At 34.9% G+C, this 27,079-nt stretch overlaps 4 protein-coding genes and 1 pseudogene across 5 annotated transcripts; 4 read left to right on the top strand and 1 right to left on the bottom strand.

Annotated features, from left to right (window-relative positions):
* The first annotated feature begins 366 nt into the window (after window positions 1-366).
* On the top strand, window positions 367-3,023 carry HGPT (Hypoxanthine-guanine phosphoribosyltransferase). Its single transcript, XM_022912258.2, has 3 exons — window positions 367-848; window positions 1,916-2,080; window positions 2,694-3,023. The coding sequence occupies exons 1-3, from the start codon at window positions 549-551 to the stop codon at window positions 2,790-2,792; spliced, it is 564 nt and encodes a 187-aa protein (XP_022767993.1). The 5' UTR covers window positions 367-548; the 3' UTR covers window positions 2,793-3,023.
* Window positions 3,024-3,192: 169 nt separating this feature from the next.
* On the top strand, window positions 3,193-6,743 carry LOC111312198 (DEAD-box ATP-dependent RNA helicase 39-like). The gene is made up of 5 exons (XM_022912256.2): window positions 3,193-4,435; window positions 5,136-5,225; window positions 5,600-5,788; window positions 5,974-6,114; window positions 6,266-6,743. The coding sequence occupies exons 1-5, from the start codon at window positions 3,884-3,886 to the stop codon at window positions 6,437-6,439; spliced, it is 1,146 nt and encodes a 381-aa protein (XP_022767991.2). The 5' UTR covers window positions 3,193-3,883; the 3' UTR covers window positions 6,440-6,743.
* Window positions 6,744-6,860: 117 nt separating this feature from the next.
* Window positions 6,861-11,406, top strand: LOC111312202 (DEAD-box ATP-dependent RNA helicase 39-like). Its single transcript, XM_089763805.1, has 6 exons — window positions 6,861-8,119; window positions 8,624-8,718; window positions 8,811-8,999; window positions 9,153-9,299; window positions 9,887-10,018; window positions 11,272-11,406. The coding sequence occupies exons 2-6, from the start codon at window positions 8,644-8,646 to the stop codon at window positions 11,275-11,277; spliced, it is 549 nt and encodes a 182-aa protein (XP_089619931.1). The 5' UTR covers window positions 6,861-8,119; window positions 8,624-8,643; the 3' UTR covers window positions 11,278-11,406.
* On the bottom strand, window positions 10,325-13,803 carry LOC149520506 (nucleolar protein). The gene has a single exon (XM_089763818.1). It carries the CDS (start codon window positions 13,793-13,795, stop codon window positions 13,394-13,396), a length of 402 nt encoding a protein of 133 aa, XP_089619944.1. The 5' UTR covers window positions 13,796-13,803; the 3' UTR covers window positions 10,325-13,393.
* On the top strand, window positions 13,675-15,341 carry LOC111312201 (embryogenesis-like protein pseudogene; annotated as a pseudogene). The gene is made up of 2 exons (XR_016343615.1): window positions 13,675-13,814; window positions 14,033-15,341. The product of XR_016343615.1 is annotated as an embryogenesis-like protein pseudogene (transcript).
* Window positions 15,342-27,079: the final 11,738 nt, after the last annotated feature.

Raw genomic sequence — 27,079 nt, 5'->3', positions numbered from 1 at the left:
TTCGGTAGTTTAAAAAAAAAACATTTTTTGTAAGGATTATTATTTCATAATTCACACATTCCATAGAATTCTTAAATTTCATAAATAAAATTAAAAAATGCATCCTTTTTATATTAATTATTTTTAAATATATTTTAAAACTATATTATGTTAATTCTTTAATTTAGTTTTTAAGATCAAGTTTTATTTTATTAGAAAAATTAAGGTTCCAATTTTAATTATGAATCTTATTTAATGCATATATTTAAATTTAATAAAATTATAGATATAGATATAGATATTAAAATTTTATTATTTATTTAAATAATTTAAAAAATAAAACTTCAATTAAGGTAATGAAATATTCTAATGATTTGAGATTGAGCTCAAACTCGAAAGAGATAAAATCGAATATTTTTCAAACCAAACGCAAGTTAACTCAACTTGTTTATATCCACAGTACAACATTTTCTTTTCCTGCGCTTTCTTATCATTTTCTTTAGAAAACAAGCCTGAAAGCTGAAACCCTAACAAACGAAACAGAGAGAAAAAAAAAAAAAGTCATCTCCATGTCTCTAGACTCTCACATAGAGAAGGTCCTTTGGACCCAAGACCAGATCCTGGACCGAGTGGCCCAGATCGCTTCTCAAATTACCCATGATTTCCAGGCAGCGCCCGACCCTCCTCTGATTGTAGGAGTCGCCACCGGCGCTTTCTTGTTCTTGGCCGATCTTGTCAGGGGAATCCAACTCCCCATCTCGGTTGACTTGGTTCGGGCTCAATCTTATGGATCTGGTACTCTCTCTAATGGAGCTCCAACCATTTCCTTTGACTTGAAGTTCGATGTTAAGGGCAAACACGTCATTTTGGTAATCCCTATTACCCTTTTTCTTTCATGTTCTCCTTTTTTTTTTTTAAAAAAAAGGAATTAATATAGTTATTACTTATTGTTTTCTTTCCAACTTGTTATCAAAAGCCAAAAAAAAAAAAGTTTTTGGATAAAAAGCGAACAATGTCATTGAAGAATTAAGAATTAAATGTGTAACTTTTATGAAATTGCAAAAGCAATAACCAAATTTAGTTTAAGGTAGCCTTTGGTTGTTATTTTTGCTAGTTGCTTTTTCTTTTTTATTGATAAAATGCATAAGAAGTGGGTTTATATGATTAGGTCCCTCAAATAATATTTTTGAATAACTATAAAGTTTTCCAAAAATAATATTTTTGAAGAATTAAAAGTTTAAAAGGTAATCTTTTGGGCATCAAAATGCATCATTTTAATTTTAAATAAATTATATTGGACTTATTATTGCATTTTAGTGTTTGTTTATTTTTATGGTAAAATACAACATTGGTCACTCAACTATGAACGTGTTTTTAAAATGTTCACCTAATTATTAAAATTTTTTATTTATTCACAAAAAGTTTGAGTAAGTGTTTTTTTTTTTTTTTTGTCACCTTGCTGTTAGTCCCTAATGGCGTGGCAATACTATCTGATTTGTCATGTGGCATTGCTAACATAGCATTATAAATTTAGGAAAAAATAAATTTTGCAGGCGTGGTAATGCCACAAGGCACTTGACAATTGACGTGTTATTTTCGCCTCAGCATGTCGTTAGAGACTAACGGTTGGGTGACAAAAAAATACTAACTCAAACTTTAGTGACTAAGTTGAAGAATTTAATAACTGGCCAAACAAATTGTAGAATTTAATAGTTTAGTGACCATTTAAAAAATATGATTATAGTTGAGTGACTAATGGTGTAATTTACCCTTATTTTTAATGAATTATTATGCTTTTTGGCAACTTTTGAGGAAGTAAAAGCTAAATAACAAAAAACTCATGAGCAAAAGTAATAATCAATCAAAGCCTTAAAGATTGTTATGATCAGAGCATATAGGACCAAATTCACTAATAGAGTCCATGTTATTGTCTTAGGTTGAGGATATTGTTGATACAGGGTGCACTTTATCCTCTCTCATTGCACACTTGGAATCAAAAGGAGCATCTGCTGTATCAGTTTGTGCTTTTCTTGACAAACCAGCTAGACGGAAGGTTCATATCAAGCTAGTTGGTGATGGAAAGTTCTACAAAGGATTTGAGGTAAGTGTATCCCATTCTCTGTGCACACATGTGGGCAAATATGTGGTATTGTTGTATCTTAATAATTGCTTTTAGCGAAATGCACTCCTTTTTTTCCAGAATATATGATCATTTATGGGAGAAACTTATTGCTTGTAATTTTTTTTTCATTACTGTTCGGAGAACACCTTGTTTTAGACTAAAATCTTTGGAGCTTTTGATGTTGCAATTATTAATATCATACTTTCAAATTTTTACTGATTAAATTAGCTTTTCTTTTTCAAATTTAACGCCATAATTTTCTAAATTTCAACTATTGGTACAATATTCATCATAGTTAGTTCATGGAAATGAAGCATTTGTCATTTTATTGCATTGGAAATGTAAAGCACCTGGTTGAAAAAAATTCCCTTTTGTTTTCCTGGTATTTGTATTTTCGATATTTGTCATCTATATACTCTAGGTTACATGGTCATTTTAGCCAGTATGCTTAAGGATTTTTCTTTAAAGCTGGCATGCGTGGTTTGCTAAGTAATTTGTGCATTGCAATTTTTTAATTATATTTTTATTGAATTTTATGCCCAGTGACATGAGACATCATAATGTTTTTCTTTCTATGTTATGTTTTTGGCAGTGTCCAGATTATTTCGTTGTAGGTTATGGTATGGACTTTGCTGAACTATATAGGAACTTGCCTTATGTTGGTGTCTTGAAGCCCGAACACTACAAGTGATTTGATTCATCTCCAGCGTTTTTAGTAGATGAACAATTCAGGTCATAGGATTCAAGAAGCAGCCCCATATTAATGTTGAACTTTTATACTTGTAAACAATTGTTATTAGTTTGGGGTATAGATTTGCATTACTTGCTTTAAAAGCCTAAGTGATTGTAACCAAAGAAAAATATTTGTAGGAAGAACAAAAATGTACTTGTTCTTCACTTATATAGTATCTTTGCCAATTTATATCTTGATTTCTTCACACAATATATATATATATATATATATATATATATAAAAGTAAAATTTGCACACATTGGAAATGATGCTTACGGTGAATTTAATTTATAAACTGAACTCTCCTCCTGATTAGCAAACATGACAATGTAAATGTTTATTCCCCGTGCAATGCAGCCATTGATGCACCCGTTAGAAGGGAGGGAGACAGAGAGGTTTTGATTTGTCTCAACTTCTATCTGTTGTAAATGAGTTAATACAATAGAGAAAGGTTGAGTTGAGTTAGTTTTGGTTGGAAATGTCTTGGCAAGGTGACAGGTCCACTTTGTTCCCGATAAGGGTACTTTGGCTTGGAAGATGGTTTCTGAAGCTCGTATCATTGAACATGGTTAAAAACTTAAAATCCTACAAAAAAGGTGAGGGCAGAATTCACTCCTGCCGAACAAAACAAATGATTCCAATCCTGAAACCAGGATGCAGAATGCAGATTGTAAACTGGTCATGCGACTGATATTTCTGGTTTAACTTGTTAAAAACCAGAAAAAAAAAAAAAAAGCAAATGAGCCCACCAATAGGAAATTGCTCATATGGTATCCTTCAATTTGTAAAGGCTTCTGCTGTAGCTATACAAAAGCATCATCTTGACGTGGTTCAAGAGTTAAATCTCCACTGGGTTCAGGCCTTTAAAGCCAAACGGTCCTGATATTCTGCACTGTTATAAAATCCTTAAACCGGTCAAAAATCGACTCCGCTCTCCAGTCCAGACTCCATCCCCTATTGACTTATTATTTGCCGCTGTCGGCTGTTCCATAACCAAACCTTAACAAATGTGACATAGAAACCAGAAACGAAAACAGACAGCAAAGACCATGAAAAGAACAAGCAAATCACTTTTCCCAAGCGGTGTTGCTTTCTCCTCAAAACTTCTTTCTTCAACCAAACCTTTGACACCCAGCAAGCCCTTTCCATCAATTAGGCCTCTCTCTTCTTCCACCGCTAAGGCTGTCACAAAAACAGAAACAGAACAATCTTCGTCACAAAAATCCAAGAGGGACTCCCTCATTCTTGAGAAGTTCAGACAAAGACAGCTCAAAGGTTTCGTGAAAAGCAACTCGGATTCTAATACTAAACAACAGCAATCATCAACTTCAAAACCTGCTTCGACTGCTGTTGAAAAGGAAAGAGAAAGGCATCAAGTTGGTTTTGAGAATAACAAAAGTGGTGCTACAAAGTTTGTTTCTAGTTTCCAAGAACTGGGTTTGAAAGCTGAGATAATTGGGGCTTTGAGTGAGATGGGAATATGGGTTCCTTCTGAAATTCAGTGTGTTGGGATCCCAACTTTGTTGGATGGGAAAAGCGTTGTCTTGAGTTCTGAGTCTGGGTCTGGAAGGACTTTGGCTTACTTGTTGCCTCTTATTCAGGTACACCTTTCTTTTCGTATAATATATAATGTCTTTTAGGTCTAGTTATATGTTTTTTTCCCTTGTCCATGATATAGAAAAGATTGAAAAGGAAAAGCATGTATTTGATTTGCTTTAGCTTTCTGAAAGTTGTTCAACTTTAGTACTTGATGTTTGCTTTGCTGCTCGAGACTCAATTTTGTCAGCATACTAGCTGAACTGAGGGTTTTGTGTGTAAAATCTTTACAAAATGCCATTTTTTTTTTTGTTTTGAAAGTTGTACTTTGCAACTGAAGCTACTAAAAGTAATTATTTAAGCAAACAAGAGCTAAAATTATATCTTGTGCTTCGAAATTAAAGTTCAAACAACTGTTTGCCGTGCTGCAAGCTTCTACTTCCAAGTCCTCCATTTATTTCCAGATTCTTTCTTTTTAATTGATTTAAGTTTGTCACTAACTTTTGTCTATGCTGAGGATGGTGAGGGTTGTGATATTGGTATATCGACACTGTTTTGAATCATTGATTTCCTTCCTTTCAATTCATGAAATGTGCTTTGTTGTGTTGCAATATCTACCGTCTCATACCTCGCTCCATAAATTAAACATTAGAAATGTGCCCTTTTTTATATGCATAATAAAAAGTAATTAACTTATATTGAGATAACAGTAACCGAATGTTTGTAATAAAGGTTAAAAGGAAATACTTACATTTCGTTGAACAGCTTCTGAGACAGGATGAGGCATTGATAAGTGTGAAGCCAAAGCATCCCCGAGCTATGGTGTTATGCACCTCAGACGAACTATGTGACCAGGTCGCTCACACCACCTTTGTATTTTTTCAATATAATATTCTTGGAATAAATCTTTTTTTTTTTTAATTTCTTAGAATTTGTTATTCTCATTCTTGGTGGGGTCAAGATGCCACTTTGTGGAGATATCTTTTTATTTTTCTCCAGGAAAATGGATATCTGAAGAAAGAAATGTTTTTAAGTTCCATCCTTTTTTTCTCCACTTGTACCAATCTGACAACCTCGCATCTTGTATGTAAAGTTTTTTATGTGTCTATTCCAATGATTCTATTGTTTTTACACCCACATGAAAGATTGTCTGAATTAGATTTGCACTCATGCAAATCTCATTTTTCTCACCGGTGGAAATTTGCAATTAAATCAAGATGATCATGCAGGGTTTTCAAGTAGCAAGGTTCATCAGTTATCATGCGAAGTTGAAGTCTGCCTTGGAAAGTGGTTGCGGCAAGTCAAGAACCTCCAAGAATTTGCCAAATGACTCAATTGGCATGCTTGTTGCAACTCCCAGTGAGACTATTCAGTACATTGAGGAGGGAAGTGTCATTCTAGATGACATCAAATACTTGGTAAGTATCCTAAAGTTTTCTTACATTTAAGGTATATTAATTTTAAGTACACAACCACACAAGAAACTTTTAAGTATGCTGCAATTTATGTGTTAGGATTCTGATTTCTAAGAGTAGTAGGATAATCTGGTTCTTAATGACATTCAATATCTTGCATATTTACTGATGACCAAATCTCTGGATAGGTGTTGGATGAGATGGACTCTATGTTCGATCATGGCTTTGGTTCTGAAATATACAAGATCCTCAGCCATCTAAAGAAACGTGCATCAAAAGCCAAAGACTTTGGACTTCAAACTGTTCTAGTCACTTCAACAATAACAAAGGTAGGATGATTTGCTTGGAGTTCTACAGTTTTATTGTCTTAGCGAACTGATAATTCATTTACAAGGCTTTAGACCATGCTTGAAGTTTCAAATTATCTGTATTATGAACTGCACATCTGTTCTGAATAATTTTTTTTGTCCAAAATTACAGATGTTCGGAAAACAGTTAACTCCTCTTATGGAGCATCTTGAACAAAATAATGCTGGAAAGTTGGCTGCAATGTTGCTGGAGATGGATCATCAAGAGGTATTTGGCCTTACTGAGTCTGTGGATGCTTTGAAGATAAAAATTGCTGAAGCAATGGATTCCCTTAATTCATCATGATTTATGTCATTGGTTACGGGCCTTACCATGCTCTGAAGGAGCAAGTCCTGACCCGTATGCACAGTTAGCTGATCTTTGATTCGTCTTGAAGAGCTGCTGTACTTCTTAATATTTCTTTCTTTTTTTTTTTTTCTTAGTTACTGGAAAACTTTGTTCCATTTACGGGGGGATGGTACCGGGCAACTTGATTGTTGCTAGACGGGTGCACTGCTTGATATCTTTTGAATTATTATAAATAATTGTAATTAATTCTACGATGATTTTTTTTTATTGCACAAGTGACATCTTTTAATTTTGGAGTTTATTTTGTGATGTAGGACTGCATTTGTTTTTCTTTTGGTTTAGACCAATGTTTCTCTTCTGAATTATTAAAGCCCAACGGCTGGAGAGTTCTCACTTGTATGTTGTATCTATGTTGTTTGATCCTGGACATTGGAGCTCTAATTGTGCGGCAAAAGTGTCATGCGCAAGGGGTGTAGTCAGGCATGATCCTGAATGCTGCTGTTTTTTCTCGTTACTCGTTTTCTCTATCCTGGTGCCAGTGCCCGGACACTGTTCAATCGCAAGAAAAAGTCTTTTCAAAGTCCTGTGCTGATCAAATGAGAAATGATAGCACTGGTTTTCTCCCAGGTTGAGGCCTGAGGGAGTGCTCTGGCTGGAATGGAATCATCAATTACTTTGTGCACCAATATATAAATTATTCCCTTGCGTTTTAGTTGCCTAATCCGGGTGAAGATGAATCCTGTATCTGAAATTTTGTTTCAAAAGGCTCAAAATGTGTACTGCTATTGCCTTTCTGACCAACCCAGCCTGGCTCAATCGGTAGAGATTATTAGTGTGCCTGCCTAATGCATGTTTTTCTCTCGAAACAGAGCTCGTGACAAAGAAAAGTTCCACCTAAAGCGAAAAGCCCTTGCTTTCTAAACAAGGAAAATGGTTACTTGGATTCAAATACTTGTTTACGAGTGAAGTAAGTCTTAAACCCATTTCAGGAGCAACTTGTCTTCCAGGATGGGCTTAAAAACCTGATCCATTTGGGACTTCGTCAATCATCACATTCTTGCCACAACGGCGAAAGGATACGAACATCATCATCTCACCGTCTCTTGCTAGCCAAAAGCTAAAGCAGCAAACAAATCCAAAGTCCTGATAAAAATGCAAAACCCACAAAAACAAACTGCCTAGAGAACATGATGGGAGGAACATCAAAAACTCTCCCTTCTCTCTCTGTATCTATCTTCTCAACCAATCATTTCTCTCGCTACCCATTTCTCAGACTCCCTAAACCCTCTAGGGTTTTACCACGGTTTAAGCCTTTTTTTACTGCCCCAACCCCCATCGCCATCGAACCTGACGAGTTGAAACACACCATGCTGCTTGAAAGGCTTAGAATGAGACACCTTAAAGACTATTAAATCCCCATTTCGCTCTAAACCTCGAGAAAAGCGGGCTGTTTTTGGTAAAGAGAGTGAGAAGGAAGAAGAAAAAGGCATGGTCGAAAGCTTTGAGGAGCTGGGTTTGAGTGAAGAATTGATGGGTGCTGTTAGAGAGATGGGGATTGAAGTTCCAACTGAGATTCAGTGTATTGGGATTCCTTCTGTTTTGGAAGAGAGAAGTGTGGTTTTGGGTTCTCATACTGGCTCTGGCAAGAGTCTTGCTTATATGTTGCTACTTGTTCAGGTCTAGTTATCTCTTCATTGTTCTTTGGAATAAATTTTGGATTTTTTTTAAAGGAGGTTTTGCCTTGTATGTTGGCTTTTTTGTTCAGGTTCATTTCATTCTTTTTTTCCCTTTTAATTATTGTGTTTGGTGATTGAAAGTTGCATTTTTCTTATATTTCCCCCTTTCAGATGTTCCCTTGATTGGATTCGGTTTTGGGTGTTTATCTCATTATGCCTTGTGGATGAATTGAAAATTTGAGACATTGAATATTCATTTGCAGTTTTGCACCCACAGGCATGGAATTGTGATTTTGGTTTCTGAGCGTTCTATGCCTTACTTATATCAGTTCAAATCCATCTTAGTTTGTGGTTGATTGGAAAATTTCAACATTTGATCAGTAAAGATTTGATTTTACTTATTGACATGCTCAGAAAGCATTGAAACCAATTTCATGTGGATTATGTTGGTACTGGAAGTTCTAAGAATTTAAAGGCAATTTGCTTTTATATGCTTATCTTGCAGTTGCTGAGGCGGACGAGGCAATGTTAGGTATGCTAGCAAAGCCCAGGCGTTTTAGAGCAGTTGTTCTTTGCCCCACAAGAGATCAATCTGAGCAGGTTTTGGTTACTTGCTCTGCTATTTGGCCTTCAGACTTTATTCAATCTTTGTAGACTTTGGCAATATAGATTAACATTAATGGGCTTTTTAGGTTTTTCGTGTGGCTAAGTCTATTAGCCATCATGCAAGATTTCAGTCCTCTATGGTCAGTGGTGGACGCCAGTTGAGACCACAAGAGGATTTTTCGAATAACCCAATTGACATGGTAGTTGGGACCCCTGGCAGGGTTCTTCAACATATTGGGGATGGGAATATGATTTATGGTGACATCAAATACTTGGTAAATGTGCTAGTATATATATTTGAATTTACATATTTTATAGACTAGTCTCCAATGTCCTTCTACCCTAAATAAGCACGTTTTCTCCTTAGTCTTGAAATTTGCGAAGAACTTTATGATCAATGCACTCGTATGCTTCTAATCATTTTGTAGGTTTTGGATGAGGCAGACACCATGTTTGACCGTGGCTTTGGTCCTGACATTTGCAAGTTTCCTGGTCCAGGAAAAAATCGTGCATTAAACAATGGCCAAGGATTTCAAACTATTCTAGTGACTGCAAGGATGACAGATAATTATTGTGTTGTACATTCATTCTTATGCTATGTGCTATTGTTGAAACTAAGTTTTTGTTTTGGCTCACTATACATCATCATTTACCTTCATAGTATTTACGGTTAGTCCATTTCCCTTTACTGGGATCTAGATATTGGGATGTTGAAATGAAGAAATTCCTTTTTTATTGCTTGGGTAATTATTATAGATGTGGTTTTTGTGATTCTTGTTTGTTCAGGGCATTAGATTTTAGATTAAATATGTGATATTGGTTTTTGACATTGAGCCTTTTTAAAGAATTTAATGTTGGTGCACATTGAAGGCCAACTATTAGTTAGAACATTTCCAGAGATCTAGATTTGAAACTTTTGACTCGATTATGTTTTAGGTGGGTTTGTAGAAGAAGATGCCAAAAATCTTTCTGCAGGCTGTTATAAATTTTAAGGGTGTACTTGTTATCTTTCTGCTTTCTTATTAACACTTGAGACAAAATTTAGGTGCAATGTTACTTCTTAGGTATTTAGGTTTATAGTAACATGCTTTTTAGTGGTTTTTGCTTTGGTCTAATGAGAATTTCAAATTTTAATATTTGTGAAAAATTTCTGGCTGTGCAGAAACTGATTGATGAGGAATTTCAAGGAATAGAGCATCTACGAACATCAACACTGCACAAGAAAATAGCATCTGCTCGGCATGATTTCATCAAACTTTCAGGTTCTGAAAACAAGCTGGAAGCATTACTGCAGGTCCTCTTCTGTGGTTTTTTTTTCATTCACTTTTAGTTTGTTATTTTTGAGGAATAAAAGAATGGTGGTTTTGTCATCAATGTTTCACAATTTCCTGCAGAAAATCTCAAGAAGAGTATATTATAGTATTATTCAAAATAAGAGGACCATATTATTATGCTTTTCAAAAATCTCTAGTTAATAGTAATAAACATATGAAATTGTTGCACAAAAGGCATCTCCTAGGTAATATGTTGCATTTGGTAGAACTTCAACTTTTCATTTTTAAATGACGGTCCTTAAAAATATGTAGTTCCAAGTCAATACTTTTGATTATGATTCTTTTTACAATTTTGTTTCTACAGAACTGTTTTAAATATATCCTAATGTAGTTTTGACATCAAGGAGGACTTCTATAGATTAACAACTGTATTAAAATCATTTAATAGGAGTGTTAAGTGGCATTATATCCCACGTCAGTTATGTTGTAGTTTGTACTGGCCTTTAGATTCAGGTTGGGCCTTTTCAACCATACCCAAGTGGTTTTAATTGGACACCATGCTTTAATATGGTAGCAGAGCCCACTTGTTTGTTGCATTAAGCACATGGTAAGCCTATTGTACTTGTTGTTGGCCTACATGTGAGCTATGTTAAGTAGTGCTATCCTACATTGATTAGGTTTATACTTTGTAGTGACCTTACAATCGGCTTGGACCTCTGGACTTAATTTCCTATTGGCTTTAGATTGGATGGCAATGCTTTAAAAAAAGGATCTGCATCATAGAAGGGGGTACAGTGTAATTTTCCCTAATATGAATGTGCTGTAGACAGTTTATGCTTGCACTGGGTAGGTAGAAGAAGAAAATGCCACTGCCTAATATTTGTTCCCTGAGATTCCCCGATGGCTAAAAATAATACCTAAGATTTGGAAAATCTGTCACCTTGAAGTTGCTTCATAACTTAACCTGTCTACCTTTTGTTTGTATTCTAAATCTTTGGTCAACCTCTACATTGTGGTTGGTAAAATCTATGAGGGCTCCTACCTTCATTTTTTTCCCCATGGGCAGGATCTTGGGAATTTAACGAGTCAGCTGCATGCTCTCTGAAAAATAGTTTGATTAGAATTTTGACAAAACTAGTGAAGTGTTTTCTCCAATAAACATTAATTTTATAAGCAGAGTTTGAGATGTCAGATTGATTTAAGTTAACAGTTAAAGTGATCTAGTTTGTAATATAAGCATTCTGAATAAGTGCAGTAACTTGCATAGGTTTAGTTTTGATGTGTTGACAGGTTCTTGAGCAAAGTTTAGCTAAGGAAACAGAGTGATGGTGTTCTGTAATACATTAAACTCTAGCAGTGCTGTGGATCATTTTCTCGGCAAAAATCATCTCTAATGTCAATTACCATGGTGAGGTGCCTACAGAACAAAAGTGAGATATTACTAGATGTACATGGTAGATCTAGTGCAAGGATATAATGCACATATGCATGTATGTTTCTCCAAAATAGGTCGTCCAACTGTTTTTCTTGTAAAAACAGCCTGAATAAGTTCAAGAGTGATGATGAAGACTATCCAACATTGGTTTGCACAGACTTGGTTGCTAGGGGACTGGACTTGGATGTTAATCATGTTACCATGTTTGACTACTCTGTGAGCATTATATCTTTGGTCAAATTGGTATAATCTTAGCTTGCTTTTCTCTCCAACCTTAACCCCTTTGCTTTTATGCCCCTTTTCTTTAATTCTATTTGGTCTAACTTTTCTTTGGCCTTTTAGATTGACTACCTTCGTCACAACGGAAGAACTGCACCTATGGGTGCAAAAGGTCAGTGAACATTTCATTTCAAGTCTCTGCATCACTTGTTTTATTTCTATTCCCTTAAATAAAGAAAGTGTCATTTTCCTTTTAACTTGTATTAAGATGCACCATGAATGTGAGTTCCAGATGCTGCACAATCAAATCCATAGATATGCTTTATCAACTTCACCAATCATAATATTTATTCTTTCAACCAAAAGTTTAAGTGTATTATATGGAAATTTCCAAGGAAATTTTTGGTTATGTGCCCATCCCAAACAACCATGGTATTGTTATCAATAAACTGTTTCTACTTTCCCCTTGGAGATCAATTTGTTCATTGAGCCCCTTTTTTCCCTAAGAAAAGGAAAATGAAAAAACCATTTTGTATGTTACTTATGTTACTGCATCTTTACGTGGACAAGAGATAATCAGTTTGACAACATGAATCTTACTATGACATTTTTGCATCTAATATCCTATCTTCTTTTCTCCACTTAGATGCAGAGGTTATTTTTATCAGGTTTGGAAATTCTTTACATTTGTGCCCGTTTTGGTTTTTCATTTTTTAAGTGGTAGAGGACTGTGTTTCTAAGCAAATATAAATCTCAAAATCTTGTGTCTTCACGGAAAGTAACAAATTTGGTGGCTAAAAGGATCTACCGTTAGCAGAAAGGATCGGGAAGGCAATAAGAAAAAAAAAGAGAGTTTGGAATCTCTTACAGCTGATAATGTCCAAATGGATATTGCAAGGGCTCGGATAACTCAGCAGAAGGGGAAGAATGCTGAACTGTTTAATGTGTCAAATCAGAAAAAACAAGACTAAAGTTGTGTCTGCCCACGCATCAGGGAAAAAAAACCCTCCATTGTGAAATCAGTAAAATTACCTACTCCAGCAAAACCTTCAAAGCAAATATTTAAGGTGTCAAATTTTGAAGACTGCAAAAGCATCTTCATCAGGAAGGAAAAACAGATCCATTGGTGTGAGTTCTAGAGGCAGGAAACTGAATGTTGTTGGGTCGAGCTTCCTTGAGCAAGAGAGAATCATTTAGGCCTTGTTGATTGTGATCAAGTTTCTGGGTTTTGCAAATGACTTTTTAACATGTAAGTATCATTAATGAAAACGAAAAAAAGATTTCCACTAAATGCAGGTCTCTCTTATCTACCACCTAGAACTGTTGTAAGACATCTAGATTGTCTTTCCACAATGCACCTTTAAGGGTTAGCTGAGGATGCCATATAGCCTTGTGGCAAGGGGGGAATTATATTAACTTGCTGTGGAGAAAATTCATACATGGGAAAGGATATGTAATCATTATTTTTCTATATTGGCATTGATTTTCATCCACTCTGACCGTGTGCCATAATTTACAATAATTGAAGTAGAACTAAATCTAATGCAATGTATGGAATTCATTATCGGATTGGCTTAAATATTCCAGAAGGCTTGTTCTTACAGGGTATTCTGATGATTTTACTTTATTGTCATTATCCTGTTATAGATACATCTAAATGTTGTAAAGCCAGCCTGGAAATAAGAGCAGCAGTTAAAAGTTGTAGTCGACACTCCTCTTGAACCTCAACTTCTTTCTTTAATCATTTCCAGGTGAGTAGAGGGTGAGGGGTTTTGGAAGGGGTAATAATGTTGCCTTCAGAATCATATATTATGACCCCAGAGAAATCGGGCAGCCGACATTTCTCTCCCATGAGTATGTTCTTCTGCCAAACTGGTTGTTCACGGCTGAACATGCTTGTGTCCACATCTCCCTTAGGTTGATAGCCATTAACTTCCGAGGTCATGACTTCATGGTTTATTTCTATGACAGGATCTTCATCATCAAAAAATTCATAGCAAGCTCTCCATTGACGACGCAATTTGCGGGTGTGGGAAGCACACTTGATCACTGCAAAAGCACATAGAATAAGTGTAACTACAGCGAGGCCTGCTTGAGATGCGCTAAGTGGTGATGCTGGTACGAAGAGAAGTTGGCGAGCCATGAGAAACCTGAGACTGGGGGTGAGTTTTTTGGGAAATGGTGAGGAAGTTTATATAACCTCTTTGTGTTGCTATATTATAAATGGGGTCGTTGAAGTTCAAGGATTTGTTAGAATTTGACTGGTTATGTGGTTTAGGTGAACATTGACCTTCACTGGTTTCTGCAATCAAAACTTTTGATGAGTTGGCGTTTTTTGGTTTAACCTGAATTGACTTAATGGTTTGGTTTATGGAAACAGGCTTCTACCGACAACAGTTGAACATGTCCCAAATGCCTAATGGACGACTATAAGAACCAAGCAAGGTTGCTCATAAGCACAAAGGTTTATCTTGTAAGTTTTTAAAAGAAAGAAGACTATAAATAGTTCAAAAAAATTTACTAACCAAGTGGTAATCTGTAAACCGTCATTTGATTTTCATTGTCCCTAATGTCTTTTGACCCTCGAAAAAAGCCTTTTACCTTCAAATATATGGGCCTATTTAACATTCTCATTGGTCCTAAGCGTCCAAAACTACCATGCCTAGGCCTCAATTTTCACCTCTCAAAATATTGGGAATTCGCAATTTTTCCTGAGTTCCAGTACACCCATTTTTCTTCTTCTTCTTCTTCACCTGTGTTGAACTAAAATTGAACAAGAGAAATCCAAAAATGCCTTATTTTTCACAAATTTCCCTATACAAATTCCTTTTGAGGCAACCTTTTCAATTACCTCTAAAATCTACTTACCCATTTCTCGTCTCGCTTTGGCCGATTCCGACTCAACTCGTTCCCAACTCAGTCCCATCTTCAAAACTCGCTTTTTTCCACTCAAAATCCAACCTTTTTCAATACCCAATCTTCAAAACCTCTCCAACTCAACACCCAGTTTACCAAAAGCTGAGAGAGTACAGTACTGAGTCAGCATCCGAGTTAGATGTGAACAAGGAGGTTGACTCGATCAACCTCAAGTTTGCAGAGGCAAGGGAGGAGATAGAGATGGCAACGGAGTCAAAAGAGACTGTTTATTTCAACGAGGAAGCAGAATGTGCTCGTGCTGCTGTTAAAGAGGTTTTGGACATGTTCGAAAGGCTGTTGGGAAAGCTATCAGAGTCCCAAAAGGCGGTTTTGCAGCGTTCAATGGGACTCAAGATTCAGCAGTTGAAGGCTGAGCTTCAACAGTTGGATGATTGATAAGGTTGGTTCAAATGGGTTTTCCTCAAAATCTTTTTTTTTTTTTTTTTGGCTTTGCTTTGCTTCATTTGTCATTCTTAGTAGTGATGAGGGATTGGCGATTTCGGTGGTGATATTTGATTGTTGGGGTGAAGAAAAATATATTTTGCGTAACGGGTTAGTATCTTTTACGCTCTGCTCTATATTATGATTTTGATGGTGATGATAAAGGAAAATGTGTACTACATAGAGAGAATAATTTAGAATTTTTGTAAACTAATATCATCTATAATTAGATGGTAATAACATACTTATAGTTCATCTGTATGTTTTTGTTGTTGTTGATGGCCTGGCCTCTTTGGCTGTAGTGCTCGAAATAGCTCATCTGATGTTCTTGATTTTGCTACTTCTAAGCAGTATTAGTGGATTTGCATGAGAATACAATCACAAAATTGAGAAATGGTTTAAGTAAAATCATGTCAATTGACAATATAAACGCAGACAGATTGGATTGTAAAACAATGAGGTGAAATACATGGGCAATTTGGGGAAATATAGTGTATTATCTGGAGAGCAATCCAAAACACAATTCCATGTTAATGCACCTGGTTCATACGGGCAAGTTTCTTAGAAAACTGGAACTAAACACGATTGTTTCATCGCTCTATCGACTTTTGCTTGCATCGTTCAATGTTTGAAGGATTAATATAGACCCTGTTCCAACATGGCGCATCTGTCCGTCTAACCATTTTTCTGGCAGTTAATCATAGCAAGCCTATTCAAACCAAAATCCGGCATGCCTTAAAATGACATCAAGTGTTGCAATTTAGTTTTAATTTTTAGCGGAGAACTAATTGTTAAGCAGCAACATAGGAAGGGCGGCATTCCAGAACTAGTGGTTCAGCTAGGAGGATGGAGAACAAATGATCACAAACTCTGATTTACTTAACCACCCATGATTTGCACACTAGCAATAGCTGCCAATACATCTTAAGAAACTCTAAAATCATACGGCAGCTTGTTTTCGAAGTTGGAGATTTCAGTACTACTATGTTTTAGCTGTCTTGAACAACAATAACTTTTGGCCGAATGAACTAGTTCAGAGCTTCAGATGCAGAATTGGAGAATTTAATATCCTCATAACAATCAAAGCAATTGCAATCGAAGAATCTAAGAAAATGGAAAAGCAAATCAAACCAAAGAGATAAACACACACACACACACACACATATATATATATATATATATATATATATATATATATATATATATATAGAGAGAGAGAGAGAGAGAGAGAGAGAGAGAGAGAGAGAGAGAGAGAGAGAGAGAGACCTTTAAGAGCAAAATTTTAAGAGTTGATATAGCATCATCTTACTTGCCATAGGTGTAAACTCACGTTTCGTACGCTGGGGAGTAACAATAGTAATACTTTTAAAAAATATGTAACATAAAATATATAGAATTAATCGTTCTAAACCGCATTTGACAAAATATGAATTTTTTGTTTCTGAAAATGTATAGAGAAGAATGGTTAAAGGCAAAGACAAAGGTTGTTCCTTGTGTTTGCACTCTCACGGATAAGTTAGAATGAGTGAAGTCGAAAGGAAAATAATAAAAAAAATTAAAAGTAGATTGAATTTACCTTAATTATGCCTGGACATTTGTATTTATAGGTAAGGATAAGGGACCATCAGGAGACAATAAAAACATAATCGAATTGATGTGGCATTGAATACGTTAGGTCAATCTAACATATCAGGTCAGCATAAATGTCAGAAATATCCTTAGCTGTTTACTGAAGGCTTTTAATAAGGAAAAAGATCATTGTACCTTTTTGACCACCAAATGCTCCTATTAATCTGTCCCTTCATCAAACAGTCTAAATGTCAAACTGCTGGGTGTGCGGTCAACACATTCTGCACAGGCCAAATAAACAAAGGGGGATGACATGAAATTTGATTCTTTGTAGCCAACATTATAGTGGAGGTTAACATTGGGAGACAATTAGCTTTAAGTCATGGTCTGACCTTATGGGGGTCTAATCTAGCACGAATCTCTTAGGTTGAGTACATAGTTGACTTAAGAGTCATTGAAGTGTCAATTATTTGGGATGATATGAGATTAATGTTGGAGTTTATCTGGTCGACGTGAGACTTGTGTTTTATTTCAAGAGTTTGGATTTGAATTTCTGTTTTGAACTCTGACAACAAATCAGGCATTCGATCTATCTCGAAGAGCTGTCCAATTGGCTAGTCTGACTTAAGGTCTATCCGATTTGGCCGGTCTAATGACATTAAATGAGGAGAGAGGTAGTTTAAGTGGGAAAATCTAAAAAGGGAAGACAAAAAGAAGTCTTCCCATATTTGTTCTGACACTTGGTGTAGTTTGTGTCGTTCATTTAATCTAAGGTATGGCTATATAAAGGGCCGTTAGGGCTTTCATTTTCTACCTTTTTGCTTTCTTTGCTCACTATCCGATTAAAGTTTTTTGACTTCAAATGCTTTTCAACTCTAAAGTTATTCTTTTTATCATATGTTTTATTCGCTTTCTTCAGTATATACTTTCAATTATGTCTTTTAGTTTTAGTTCTGGAGACGTCGAAAGTTTCAGGGTGGAACCTAAGGGTGGTCAGCTCGAGTAAAATGATGATGACCTAATACCTTTAGTTATCGAAGGTCATGATTGTTAAAAAATAGCTTTTTAGTTCAACCCGATGTCTAAAGAAGGGCAGCAATGAAATGATGACAATGCTAGGCCAAAAGGAGAATTGGTCCTAAACATAAAAAAGTTGTGTGCTCAGATAGATTTTGAGTTATAGAATCCACCTCTTTTCCCTATCTATCAGGTTAGTCTGTCTTCTATGGTTGACCTTTTTTCATCTTTAGTTGTTTTTCCTTCTAGGGTCCAGTCTCATTAGTTTTCTTCTACTTCTACTTTTCCACCTATAGATGCTCTCGTTGTCACTTCCATTCTTTATCGATCAACTATTGCTGAGATTACTTCTTCTCTTGAAGGGTCTCCATCTTACCTTTTTTCTCTTGAGATCATATTGCTCTCAGCTACGTTTCAATATCAAAATCTTATTCCTGTTCAGAAGCTAGAGTTTTCTGGCGGTGAAGATTCTAACGATGATGAGGGTTCTAATAAGGAACAAGACGAAGAGAGTACCTCAACTAGGAAAAGTGAAGGCGAGAAAAGGGATCCTATAGAGCAGGATAAACTGGCTAAGGTTCTTGTATATATTTCATGTGACCTCGACACAATCCCTAAAGACGTGATAAGGGAACTAAAGGGCAGGGCTAATCTCAAAGACTATTCTAACATGTGTTTAGCTTATCACATCAATGCTGCATATTAATACCGAGTTCCTTAGATTGAGTCATTGATAAATTGAGCCACATCGACTCTATGTTTATTGGGATTCATTCATGGTTGGTCTGAGGATTCCATTTCATTTTTTATTTGTTTTATTTTTTAATTATTACAAATTAACTATTACTCAACTATCATTCTTTGTCAACATCTAGATATTCTTCTTGTTCTCCCTCTATTCAAGGAATTTCTTTCTTTAAAAAACATCCCAACAATAGGAAGTGGTATTACATAATAGCTCGATCCAATAAAAAATTATTTGCTAATTACCCGAGCTATATAAAAACTTGAAAGTTACTTTTTTTTTGCCTTCAAAAGTAAAAAAAAATAAAGATGATGAGATCGAGGTCGGTTTGACTACCAAGGTTGAGGCATGAGAGATAATAAATGGGCTTGACATTTTTATAGATGCACTAGTAGCTCTCTCTATCTTGGATCTGTTAGATTAAGACAAATAATGGATTACGCCCCTATGAGGGAGTTCATCATTGATACCCACGAGTTGACCTCCTTCGAAGTAAAAAAATGAGATAAAGTATTAGGGTAGGTGTGAGGTAACCTTATAGGATTTTTTTAAACTTAATTTTTATCTAATTATTAGCTCAATTTTATAAGGATGTCCATCAACAAAGACTTTAACTTCTTCCTATTTCAGCACACCCCTAGGCCCAAGAGGGCCCAAAGCCAAAAAAATAAAGCTTGGGGCATCTTTTTGCTAAGGGAACAAGGTCATTAACCCTTCAATGGGCCGATTGTTAGGCACTTTATCCCAACACTCCCTCATCATCTAAAAGATGAAGTTTATAGCTCATTGAGAGCTTTCTTCCATATGACCTCTTCTTGTCAAGAAATTGAATCTAGGTCTTCTTTTTCACCTTAAAGAATCCCGAGGTAAAGGTGTTAAGTTCAAATTCAAAGAAGATTTGCACAATGTTGGAGTATACTCCCATCGATGACCCCACAGAGAACTTCGATATGGTGAAAAAGTTCTGCAAAGTCGCAGTCTATCCCCTTAGTAAGCATTACTTAACTTCATCTCAGCTTTTCATTGTTTTTTATTTTTGTTTTTACTCAAGTGTGAGCTCATATCATTTAGTCTAACAGAAGCTCCCACCTCTATTCCTAAACAATGCCAGCTAGGCCTTTCACCATTCTTATCATACCATGGCTCACTTGTTCAAAGCCGAGAATGATGTGGCCATCTTGATTGAGAAAGTTTCGATTGATCCTATGAAAGAGCAGATTGAGCTCAAGTTTAATTATGCTCAAGTTGAGATAGCAAGGTTGAGGTCTAAGTTAGAGGTTGGGGAAAAAGAGAAAGAAGAACTAAAAAAAAAAAAAGTTATTGATGACTTCAAGGCCTTCAATGAATTCCTCTAACTTCGAGTGAAGCTCTCTAAGGAAAATGTGCTCAGTGCTTTCGATCTGGCCAAAGATGAGGTGCAATTCAAAGTTATCGACCTTGACCTCAATCTTTCTGATATTGATATCAGCAATATCAGATCAAGGCCTTTTCTAAGTTAGCCTGAGAAAGAGGAAGAAGACGATGATAGGGCCATAGATACTGAACTTGAGGTAGTTTTAAGAGACAAGCACGAGGTGGATGAGGTTAGAGAGGTTGAAGTCATTGTTGTTACTTCAGTGATAAAGGTGTTACTGCTACTACTACTGCTGTTGGTGTTGTTGACATAATTTATTTTTACTTTTTAACTTTTTGTAAATTTTTTTGTTTTAGAAATGTTGATGTATAAGGTCAGTTTTTGTGGTGACCTCTAATAGAAATCTTTTAGGACAACCTTTTTACGAATAATTTTTATATTGGTCATACTAATAAGAAATATATATTTTGTTCATTTTGTTCAAGTTTCAGTTTAGTTTTATTATTATTTTTTCTTTATTTGTACAAGTTTAAGCTTGATTAATCATGGCAAGACGAGTTCCATAGATTTATGATAACAAGTTTAAGCTTGATGTTTGATTTAACTAAAGTTGATTCGATTAAGCCCTATTAAGTGGGCTAAGGATTTACTTGGTTGCTTAGGAATATCTCAAATTAATTAACTTGAGAATCCATCTAAGTTTCAGGTTGAATTTTGTTAGATCGATTAGGGTATGAGCTAAGTGTAAGTGTAAGTGTCATTGGATGAGCATAATTTGATTTCTATATTTAAGTACAAAGTACAAGTGTAAGCTTGGTTTATTCTAAGCTATTGGTAATAAACTTTTAAGTTATTCACATTCTACATCCTTGGGATGATATTGCCATTCATATCTTTAGCTTGTATGTCACATCATAGATGATTTCTTTGACTACATATGGTCATTCCCAAGTCAGGGTTAGTTTGCCACCTCGATCATCTATTTTTGAGGCTTTAACTTTTCTAAGCAACAACTTATCTTTTTTGTTGTGCTTATGTCAAACTCTTTTATTATAATAGTTGGACATATTTTGCTGATAAGCTATTATTCGTGTTAGGGCTATATCTCTTTATTATTCAATGAGGTCTAGGTCGGCCCTTAGAGCCTTCTCATTTCCTTCTTTTGACCCTAATTCGACCCTTAAGCTCGAAAGGTTGATCTCGCTAAGTACCACCATTTTTGTTCCAAATGTTAAGTGGAATAAAGTTTTGCTTGTGGGTACCTTAATGGTTTTCTTTAAGGCTTATTGTACCTCTAGTAGTTTATCAACACATTTTTTTTTCTCTTCATCTAGTCTTTTTTTCAAAGCTTCTAATATTATCTTGTTCTTCAACTTGTTTATTGGGCTGAATGTGAGCGACCGATGTAAATCTCAGGTTAATGTGAATGTTTAAACATTATTCATTAAACTTCAAGTTTTCGAATTATTTTTCATTATTTGTTATTATGGATCGAGATAGGCCTAATCTACAAACTATATTCTTTCATACAAATTTCTTTACTTGGGCCTTTGTTATAGTGGCCAAGGCCTTTGTAAAGAGCTATACCCAACATACAAGGTATTGTTTGCTTTGACCCGAAAGTTACATGATTTTATCCCATAAAAGGTGCCTCACAAATTTGAGTTTAAGCCTCTACATATATATCATAATAGATTCTTAAAGCATTTTGATGTGGGATTAGGGCGTTATAAACTCCCTCTATTAAAGCTTGATGTCCTTATTAAGCCAATCCAAAATGCATAGATCCATCGAATTACACCAAACATTAGGCAAGCTCAACACAAAGCACACATAGATCATAGAATCACACTAGAAATTAAGATTTTAGAGGTGGCTCTCATCATATAGCATTTAGCTCTCGCAAGATTCTAGAGGTGGCTCTTATGGTATAACACTTAGCTCTCGTCCAATTGGTGATTATTCTGATATCATTTGTGAAGACCCATACCCAACCTGTGAGGTATTATCCACTTTGACTTAAAGGCTTCATGATTTTATCTCATAAAAGATGTCTTATAGATTTGGGTTTAAGCTTTTATATATATATCATAACAAAACCTTAAAGCATCCTAATGTGAGATTGAGGCATTATAGCCTCAACTTCGAGTCATTTCATAAAATAGTCTATTGCTACTAAGATAAATTTCCTCTAACCCGTGGCTAAGGTGAATGGCCCAAGGACATCCATTCTTTATTGCATGAAATACCATGGGCTAATGATAATAGTGAGCTTAATCGAGGGAAGATATTGCCCATGAGCAAACCTTTAACATTTATGACATCTCTTGACTAGTTCAGTTGCATCCTTTTTTATGATAGGTTAATAGTAGCCTTATCTAAGCACTTTGTAGGCTAATGACTAAGGTCCGAGGTGGTTTCCACATATTTTTTCATGAATTTCTCATAGGACTTACTTTGCTTCTTTCTTATTAATACATCTTAGATAAGGCAAGCTAAAAATCTTTTGTATAATTTTTCCTTGATCATTGTGTACTGATGAGCCTTTCATATCAATGCTTTAGGTTGGACTTTATTTTTGGGTAATGTTCTCTTGGTCGATATGTTTTGATTGAGGTCATCCAAGTTCTTTTTTCATGATCTGCCTTACAAACTTTTTTTTGGTGCTTTTGTGCATCCTTTTTTTTTTACCAAGACTTGATTTGAACTTTGTGATTATTCCTGAAGTCAACTTAGATAAGGAATCTACTAGTGAGTTTTTGGAACTCAGTTTCTTATTTACCTCAACCTTAGTAAAATCGACAACTAAGTTCAGTATTTTATCTAGATATTTTTGAATTCCTTCTTTTCAAGCTTCGAACTTCTCATTTATCTAGTTAACCACTAATTGAAAGCCACTATACATGGTTATATATTGAACATTGAATTTAGTTACCAATCTCAAACTAGCTATCAATGCCTGATATTCTACCTCATTGTTAGATGTCCTGAACTTAAATCTTAAAACGTATGGATATTAGTCCTTCGAGGTTGATTAGATGAGGTTGACTTTTTCATTATAGTTTATGGTGGATCTATTAACAAAAAAGTTTCAACTTTTTTAGTCTAAGACTTTCTTGTTTTCTTCATATTGTCTTTCAAGGTAGGCTGAGGTAAGCTTTATAATGAAGTCCGCTAGCACCTGAGATTTTAAGGTCAACCTAGGTAGTATGTGCAAGTTGAATTCATTGAACTTTACTACCCATTTAATTAACCTCCCTGACATTTTAGCTTTTGTAAACCTATCTCAATGATTGATTAGTCAGTATGTGGATCACATGAGCTTGAAAATATGGCCTGAGTTTTTAAGTCGAAGTGACAATCATATAAGCTAATTTTTCTATGTCGTTGTAGTTAATTTTTGGCACCACCAATACCTTACTCATAAAATAGATCAGTCTTTACTTTTTTTCTTTTTCTCGGATCGAGATCAAGCTGATGGACTGGTTTGTGGTGGTCATGTATAAGTACAAGATTTCATCAAATCTTGACTTAAACAAGAAAGGTAGAGAGGATAATAACTCTTTGAGTTCTTCAAAAGCTTTTTAACACTGAGGGTCCACCTAAAATCAAAAATATTTTTGAAAATTTTGAAAAATAGTAGACATTGTTCTACTGACTTGGATATGCATTAACTTAGGATGACTATTCTTCCAATTAACCTTTGTATTTCTTTTACTGATGTCAATGCCTTCATGTTTAGGATTGCATGAACCTTTTTTGAGTTCACCTTTATTCCCCTTTATTAATCATGTAACCGAAGAACTTACCTGATGTGACTCCAAAAACATATTTGCTCGAGTTAAGCCTCATATTATACTTTTTCAAGGTGTTAAAAGTTTCTCTAAGGTCTTTTAAGTGCTCAGCCAAGTTTTTGCTTTTGACTATCATGTCATCCATAGATACTTTCATGTTGCGGTTGATTTGATTATTAAAGACCATGTTGACCAATCTTTGATAGGTCATCCTTATTTTTTTCAATCCAAAAAGCATCACCTTGTAACAGTAAAGGCTTTTTTCGGTAATAAAAACTATTTTTTCCATCATCTTTTAGCATTTTGATTTGGTTGTAACCAAATAGGCATCTGAAAGCTAAGAAGGCCATGCTTGGCACTATCATCTACTGACTGATTTATGCTAGAGAGGAAAAAACTATTTTTTAGGCATGCTTTTATTCAAACTGATAAAGTCAACACACATCTTTTATTTTTCGTTGTGTTTTTTTACTATAAACATATTGGTTATCCATTCAAGGTATTAGACCTCCCTGATAAAGCCTGCTTGAAGTAGTCTATCAACCTTCTCTTCGATAGCCCTTTGTCTTTCTGGGACAAAGGTTCTCTTATTCTGTCAAACTAATTTTACTTCGAGATTAATATGCAGCCTATGGACCATTACCTCGATGTCAATTTTGGGCACATCAAATGATGTCTAGGCGAATAGGTCGGCATTATTTCTCAAAATTGGATTAACTAATCCTTGTACTATAGTTTGGTTTCGATATGTATATATTTTTCAGGGATGCTATCCCATAATGGTATAGTTATGTGATCCCTAATCGATTTAGGTCAGTTTTCATTTGAGTTTGGTCTTTCATCAACTATCTCTTTTTGTTCGATTAAGTCGAGATCATTTCCTGCGAAGACAGATCTCGACTTTATGATTATTATGTTATTGGTAACTTGCTAAAATGTATGGTTGAATGGGTATATAGATTTCATTTCAAGCTAGATTTTTGTAAACACCAAATTTGTCCGGTTTTTAGTCAAGTCTCGTTTTAAAGTTCATCGCGTGTATTGGATTTTTAGGCCCAGACATGATTTCGATTTAATCGGACCTCAGGCTCGATTTTGGCTCAATTGGGCTTCAGGCTCGATTTTGACTCAATTGGACTTCAAGCCCAATTTGATCTAACCAGGCTCGAAGCTCAATCTCATTCTTTAAGCTCAAAACATATTTATTTTTATTTTATTTTATTTTTATTTTTATTTTAATTAAATAAAAAATACAATTAATAATAAAAAAAGAAAATAATAAAAAAAAAAGACAAAAAAGACAAAAAACAGGGGGCTGGTGTACAGCACCGTTGCAGCCCCTATCCAGCCCCTACCTAATGCTATCATATCCAGCCACCCCTACCTAGTCCCATCAAATCAGTCGCCCTCACTGGCCACTCGACCAGCCAACCTACAACCACCACCTACTCTACCTTGCACCAGTGCCCAGCCCTATAAAGCACCCAGCCTCCCATTCCTTCCTCTATTTCAGACACACCTCCATTCTCAGAAACGCAAAACTCCCACACCCATAAGCTTAAAACCATTCTTAGAAACCCAAACACTTCCCCATCCCCATCTATCAGAAAATAAAAAACCCAAAACAAACCCACAAAGATAAAAACAAATAAAACAAAACACAGTCTTCCCCATAGGGAGGAGCTTCAACGCTAAAGCCACTTGCACCAAAGAAAAAAAAAAGATCATTAGTTAATCTTCAACCAAAACAAAGAAGAGAGAACACAAAAAACTTCAAACCCTGATTTACGCTAATCAAGACTATTTATCATGAAAATGATAGTGGATCTGAGCTCAGGAAGTCGAAAAGAGCTTTTCGATGAATTTTAGAATTTTTCAATCACCAGTGATCACCGACGACGACCACTAGCCGCGACCTAGATGGCAGTTGGCTCGATAGCACGGCACCAGACTCTAGCCAAAGTTAGAAAGAGTTTGGAGAGTTGGAGAATTTTTTTTTTTTTGAAAGATGGATGAAATGAACTAAAAAAAATTTAACTTTTATAGAAAAATCATAGGAGCAAAACACCGTTTTGAGCATATGGAGATCCGTGTGTGCCCGTGACCCAATCCGAGATCTGCACAAACCGACCCGTTAACCCGTCTCATCCAGCCTTCAGTCGGTCCAGATGAACTGCCAGCGAATCAGTTTCAATCGGATTGAACCAGTCTGAGCCATCGATTCACTGAGCTGATTAGGTTGATCGTTGACTGGACCGTTGATAGGTCCGGTTCAAGTAATTTTTTTTTTTTACATTTTTTAAATTTTTTCAAAAATATTTTTATATCATTTTAATCCTATTATTATTGTTATTTATGCATGTTTTAACATTGTTATGATTTATTAGAATGATTATATGTTGTTTTATAATAATTAATAATAATAATAATTAAATGACAATAACAATAATAAAAATTCAAATGATTTTTAAAACTTTTAATTCCTTCTAATATTTTTTAATAATCCAAATATTAAATAAAAAATAAAAAATATGCATAATAATAATAAAAAAACTTTTCCTTGCCTAGATGTTTGAGAGAATACAATCGTGCTTTAAATAATGATAATTTCACCTATATGTTGAGAAATTATTATTAAAGAAAAAATTTTAAACTAAGTAAATTAATATTAACTCTTTATAATAATAATAATAATAAAGGTTAATTTTAAAAATCATAAAAATCAAACTTGCTCCGAAAGTCGACCTAAAAGTTGGAAATTTTTAGAGATGTTCGCGTTTTCTTTAGCCCTAAAATCCAAACCCTTAAAATCCTAAACTTTAAACACTAAAATCAAAACCTTAAACCCTTTAAACCTTAAGACTAAACCCTAAAACCTTTAAACCCCGAGATTGAAATCCTAAAATCCAAAATTCCAAACCCTAAAAATTGAAACCCTAAAATCCAAAATCCGAAATCTTAAAAGTCTAAACCCCAAATTTAGCACACAATCCCTAATCATTACCCAAACATCACGTAAGTCCTAAAACCTTGACCTAGGCCTATATTCAAAATCATTTCGAAACTTTAAGGATACGTGTGAAAATCTCATATGAAATGATTTATTTCCAAATGTTGCCTAGATGATGGGGTATTTAGGAAACTTTATTTCATTAAGTTTTTTTTCTCACACGAATAATTTACAGTAATAATGAGATTAATAAATAAAAAGTATAATAGTAAATTGAGATATTAAATATAAACAATCTCACCTAAGCTCTACCTAGATGTTGGAGTGTCAGGGTGGTCTCATTATACTTAAGAACCCAACTTTAAAATTACACTTCATCTTACATAACATTAATTGGCATACTTACGTTAGTGTATTATCATTGGTAATTATCTGCATTATTTTATCTTTAATATGTATTTACTACTTGATGATAAAATGTTTTATAATGAAAAAAGGATAATAAATTTTATTTATAATATTATAAAATAAAATAAAAATAACATTTCGAAGGAAATAATTCTTGGTACTCTACTTAGATGTTGGAGAGTTACCAATAATTATCTTCTATAAAGAATGTTATTTCATTTTAAGGATTGTTG

The sequence above is a fragment of the Durio zibethinus genome, chromosome 1 (assembly GCF_047325235.1).
Source record: "Durio zibethinus cultivar Kanyao isolate XHJ-2024 chromosome 1, ASM4732523v1, whole genome shotgun sequence".
Lineage (NCBI taxonomy): Eukaryota > Viridiplantae > Streptophyta > Magnoliopsida > Malvales > Malvaceae > Durio > Durio zibethinus.
Note: the sequence above shows the minus strand (reverse complement) of the source record. Positions and strands in the feature narration are given on the sequence as shown.